The 5445-nt window shown below is 48.7% G+C and overlaps 1 protein-coding gene across 2 annotated transcripts; it reads left to right on the top strand.

Moving 5' to 3' along the window:
• The first annotated feature begins 2281 nt into the window (after window positions 1-2281).
• Window positions 2282-4453, top strand: LOC136479186 (uncharacterized). Of its 2 annotated transcripts, XR_010764592.1 has the most exons (3): window positions 2282-3146; window positions 3565-3674; window positions 4083-4453. XR_010764592.1 is itself a non-coding variant. In XM_066477132.1 (2 exons), exon 1 carries the CDS (start codon window positions 2798-2800, stop codon window positions 3143-3145), a length of 348 nt encoding a protein of 115 aa, XP_066333229.1. In that variant the 5' UTR covers window positions 2282-2797; the 3' UTR covers window position 3146; window positions 4083-4453. The 2 variants fall into 2 exon arrangements, 1 of the variants encoding a protein (XP_066333229.1); XM_066477132.1 differs by lacking the exon at window positions 3565-3674.
• The last annotated feature ends 992 nt before the right edge of the window (window positions 4454-5445 follow it).

Below are 5445 nucleotides of genomic sequence, written 5' to 3' on the forward strand. Positions count from 1 at the left end.
TCAGATATAACGAGCTGCGCGAATCTTTCGGCGATTTGATATGTCGTAGTCGTCGAAATAGAAAGGTCTTCATGGTGATCCGAATCTTCGAGGAGACGGCCTTGAAGCTTGCCGTTGTCGTCCGCCTCACAGATCCATGAACCGAAGATGAAGGTTAATCCCGTCGAGAAGATCATATTATCGAGGTCCGTCAAGCTCTCGGATGCAAATTCGCCGAAAGCCCCTACCTGGCGCGCCAGCTGTCGATGTTTCACCACCGATAGCCTGCCACGGGGGCACCCAGGGCAGTTTGTTCGGGCTTCAGCGTATGCAGAACTCGACGGTTAACGCAAGAGACAGTCGATTTATCCTGGTTCGGGCCCTCGATCGTGATCGAGTAATAGCCCTACGTACAGTCGGCATTAGCCTTTGCGTTGGATTGATTGTGAAGTGTTCTGTTACGTTATGTTTTGTCTGGCCTCAGGAGCCCTGCCCTCCTTTATATAGTCAGGATGTCAGAGTCCTAGTCGGTTTACAATGTAGAGTCTAGTAGGATTACAGGGTAGTATTACTACTAGGATTACATGGGAGGAATCATAATCAAACTAGATCTCCTCTCTTCCTTGCGGTGTATCCCGTGGGTCCCGCATCGACATTGACCCTGCGTTGAAGCCAAGCGGATCTTCGGGCTCATCCTAAGCAGATCCTTCCGACTTGCTGTGTGTCGATATTTTCGTGCCGACAATTAATTATTCAGACAAATAGTTATAAAAACTAAAAATTGGTGTTTTCAATTCATAAACACCCTAAAACCAGAAAGTATATGAACTATTCTACTAGAATATATTTAGTACATATACTTAGATTTTGCTAGAATCGTGGGCTTATATATAAATTTCAGATTTAAAGAGCCCTTTCTTATTTTCTGGTTTGTTTCTGATATCTCGGATTTTAATGCGACGAACACAGGAGCAGTAGTGGCATGCAAGCCGTGGGTGAGAGCAACTTTGGTTCACGGCGTCTTCAATTCATAATTTGGGTTGCGAAGCCTACAGGACCGTAGACGACAAGAAAGCGTGTATGTCGCTCGCCGGAGATGGCCATGGTTGCGTGTCGGCGTTCAGGCCGTATTCAAGTGGGATTATAGCTCCGTAATCTTACTGTGCACGGCTAAGCCTCGTGCTGGTGTCAGTCTTCTTTCATACACAAGCAAGAAAACTAGAAAAGGAAGCTCACGTGCTCTTCATGGCAATAAACACACAAGAAAATTTCCTTTTTTATGTGCGTTGCTGCCGGTGGTTGTTCTGTTCGACTGCGAGTCTCGGCTAAACGCCTAGACCTACCAGCAGCGCAACGGCAAAAGCCCAGGTGAGTGCGTTGCCGTGCGAACCAATGGTGACACGCGATCGTAGTCGTGATTCGGCACGACAACCTTGACGATGCAACATGCCGGCCGCAAAGTGCGCTAGATATGGCCTCATGCACTTGAACTTGTGCAGGAGTACAATGCAACATTCGGCCACAAGACAAATCCATACATACTCCTGTTTTACCTTTAAAAAAAAACTAGATGCAATCCGTAAAGCATATACTATCCATGTCTGTATATACTGGATGAACGAGCATATATGTACTTCGTGTACAATATTAGAACAGGAACAATTGCTTAACTTGATGGCCCAAGACAAAGTCATATGCCACATGCTACTCTTCCATACCTTATAGTGGATGCGTCACGTGCCGCGTAGGGCAGTGGTGAGTAGATACATACCGCGTAGGACGTTTAGCATTGTCGTAGAACTGACTGCTTGACAGCGACAGTGCATATCGATGTAGTGCAGATCGGTAGCAGATAGAAGTAGCAGATCCGTTCCGCTAACAACGTTGGGATGTCAACGTCGTCGAAGTAGTCGCGACGGTACGTCGACGCAAGCGTCGGCGTTAAAGATCGGTGGCGTCTTCAACGATGTCGACGTAGAGCTTGTCGTGCTGATAACGTGTTATAAAACATGTTGCCAGTGGTTAGGACATTTTCTTCTCCATCTCTCATGATCAATATAGTTGATGAAAGTAGAACACATAGACACAAAAAGATAGGGACACTATTTTTTATTTCTCTGAATATTTGTGATTACAACATAAAGCTTCCACGTATATATAGCACTGCTAAGGGCTAAGAGTTTGATAACAGCCTACATACAAATAAACTAGAATTAAAATTTCTTCTTCTCTTTTTCTTCTAAAATAGAGTCCAAATATTTTACAACACAACCAACCTTTTGTTTGGTTGCTTGTATCCATCCACCCAAGCGATGGAGAGGTACATGCGCGGACGCATGCTGCGAGCCAGTCCCAGGCCCCGGAAATGCCTCGACGGGCCAGCTAGGTTGATCTCTGAATTACTGTACCACAAATGCGAATCATCTCAACTCGGATGTCGGATCCGCTGCGGAGATGCGATGCAAGAGCGTTCAATTCGCAGCAGGAATGGTCCGCTGATGATGGGCGGGCTCCATCGCAGCCGCTGAGGCGCTGACTCAACTGCCATGTCCACGTATACAGCCGAGTAGAAGAAGCTAGAGCCGGCAATGAATCCAACCGCGAATCGCGGTCGCGGCAAGGCAAACGGCAAACAGCGAATTCACAGCAGCAAACAGTGAACCATTCCTTCCAATTTCCAAACCCAAACCCGGCGGCGAGATCCACGCGGCAGGCGGACGGGGTCGCCCGCCTTCGTGCCGTGCGCGCCTCCCCTCCCCTTCCGTTCCCCGCGCCCCGCGCACGCGACGGCGAATTGCTGAATTGGGGGTTCCAATTCATGACGGTGCGGCCGGGGTGGGTGGTGTGGGTGGCGCGGGGCTCGGCGGCGGCGTGGCAGCGCGTGGCGTGCAACCCCGAGACGCTCCCGCCCGACCGCGTCCTCGCGCTCATCTGCTGCGCGCCGCTCCACCTCCTCGCGCGCCTGGCCGCCTTCTTCTGCGTCCCCTTCCTCGCCGGGCCCGCACGCGCCCCGCTCCGCCTCCGCCGCAGCCGCCGCTTGCTCGTCCTCCGGCCCCCCGAACTTGCGCCGCACCCTTTTGCTTACTCGTCCTCCTCCTCTTCCTCTTCTTCGTCGGATGAGGAGGAGGAGGACGACGGAGACGACATCCACCAACACGTTGATTGAGGTACGCGGTTGCGGGTTGCCCTTCTCTACGCTTTTCAGTTTCGTACCCCATCGCTGGCTGCACTGCAGATTAGCTCGTGTAGTTTTCTGATCCTAGTTTGTGGCTGGAGTCCGGATGTTCATCTAAATGTGCACAAATCTGTATCTGACTACTTCATCGAAATTGAGTGGACTTTGCTTTTTCTCTTTTGAGAGGAGGGATGGACTTTCCATTGCGTTGTCAGCTTGAATTGAATAGCGTCAAAGCAATGTGTTATAGTTTCATTGTTCGAAAAAAAATAATGTTATAGACTTATAGTTTCATATGTTGGCGGTCACTGTTAAGGGCACGATATTTTGCAATATGACCACCACAGTTGAGCAAAAATGACTTGTACTCTTTTTTTTCGTGACCGGGTGTGTGCCCGTTTTTCATTAAGAGGGAGAGAGTTTCAAGCATACACAACCGACCACGAGGACGATTGATCAAGGCGAGCAGCCTCGATCAGCGCCGTCAAGGAAACCTAACCTGCTACTGGATCAATCACGGGTAATTAAATTAAATTGATAATAAGTTCGAAGTAGACTTGTATCCTGGTGAAATTTATGTGACGTTGCCATATTTGAACGATATGATTGAGTTAATAAGGGGCATAATATATTGGAATTTTTTTTGCTTACATTAGGAAATGTACAAGTGTTGGTTCAGCTGTCCATTTTGAATGTTCGATATTCATTAGTCATTTTTCAGAGCTGCATACGGGTGTAACTCTGCACAAAACTTGCTCTAGTCAGTTTATAGGCCAAAAAGAAAGGCTCCTTAACATGCCACACACTGTTTAAGGAGAATCTGGATGATGAATTTTGACTTGACTTCATGCCTATTTTGAATGTCAATCTTCATAGATCATTTTCCAGAGATGCAAATGGGTGTAACTCAGTAATACACTTGTTGCAGGTTTGTAGGTCAAAAAGGAAAAAACAAAGATGCCTTTCTCAGAACATATCTATTCATGTGTTTTTGCTACTAGGTTTTGGGTCATACCTTTGTGGGAGCACAAGGTGATCCTGATATCCTATGCATTCTCTAATTGGCTGTAGCATGCTGACTTACTGGAGACCTTAGAATTAAGGCCACGGAATTATCTATCTTGTGCAAGCTCATGCATATGAGTGCATTCTACGTTTTTTCTTATATGATATGATTCTCTTTGCTACAGTACCTGTTTTTTTCTGTTATTACAGCTAGTTTTGTGTTGTAGTATGGATAGTAGTACAAGTTGTAATTTTGTGCACCGCACAATCAGTCCCTTTTGCCTACACTGATGCAAAAAGAGAGGGGGGGGGGGGGGGGGGGGGGGGGGGCATAAATGGGAGTTGAGTACCAGGTAATATTTTTTGTAAGATCAACATATTGACGTCTAACAACAATTTTGCTCACAGTGAGGTGGGGTGAAGTCTCTAGCAGCATTGTGCATTATTCTTGAAATTATGGTCCTACAGTAATGAATCATCTGAAAAAGCTGCAATGTGGAAGATGATGATAAGATTTTATGAACACTAGTTTTACACATATCTACGTAATTGAATGTTGGCGCTCCACCTGCTTTTGATAAGAGGTACTTTTTAGGGTTGACCATCTGGAACTTTTGGACATTTTTAACCCTATATTCACCGTGTGATCCTCGAGGAGAAACACGCGCCACGTCGTCAACAAAACGGAGGCCCATCCGATCTCGGCTGCCAGTGGCTGTGATTTCTCACGCCAAATTCTGGTAGAAACTGCTCCTTAACGTGTTTAGCTTCTTCCGTTTCACCTCAGCTTACCTCTGATTTTCCTTCGTCTTAGTTGGATTCTTCTCGGAATCCAGTCAATTACATATAAAGTCCAGCGCCAGATTCTCTTTTCGGTCTCTTTCGCAGTCGTCGTCCACACTCGCTGCTTTTCGTTTTCGCCGCGTCCGCCTCCCCGACAGGCAACGGAGCCGGGGGCGAGCGGGGCGGCGGCGGCGGCCACCGCCCTCCTCCTCATCCTCATCCTCATCCTCTTCCCACCGCCCTCCTCCTCATCCTCATCCTCATCCTCTTCCTCCTCCGGCCTCCCTCCCCTTCCCTCCCGAGACGGCGGCGGGCGCGGCGAGGCGACGACGCCTCCTGCGGGCGGCGCGCCGGCGCAAGTGGGGCCCGGCGATCCCCTCCCTCTCCCCATCCTCTGCACGGGCTCCTCGATGCCTCCTCCGTCGGGGAGCGTGCGCTCCTCTGGTCAGCGAAACCCTAGGTACTATGCCGGACGGGCCAAGCCCTAAACTCCGCGCGTGCGC

This window comes from Miscanthus floridulus, chromosome 1 (genome assembly GCF_019320115.1).
Source record: "Miscanthus floridulus cultivar M001 chromosome 1, ASM1932011v1, whole genome shotgun sequence".
Lineage (NCBI taxonomy): Eukaryota > Viridiplantae > Streptophyta > Magnoliopsida > Poales > Poaceae > Miscanthus > Miscanthus floridulus.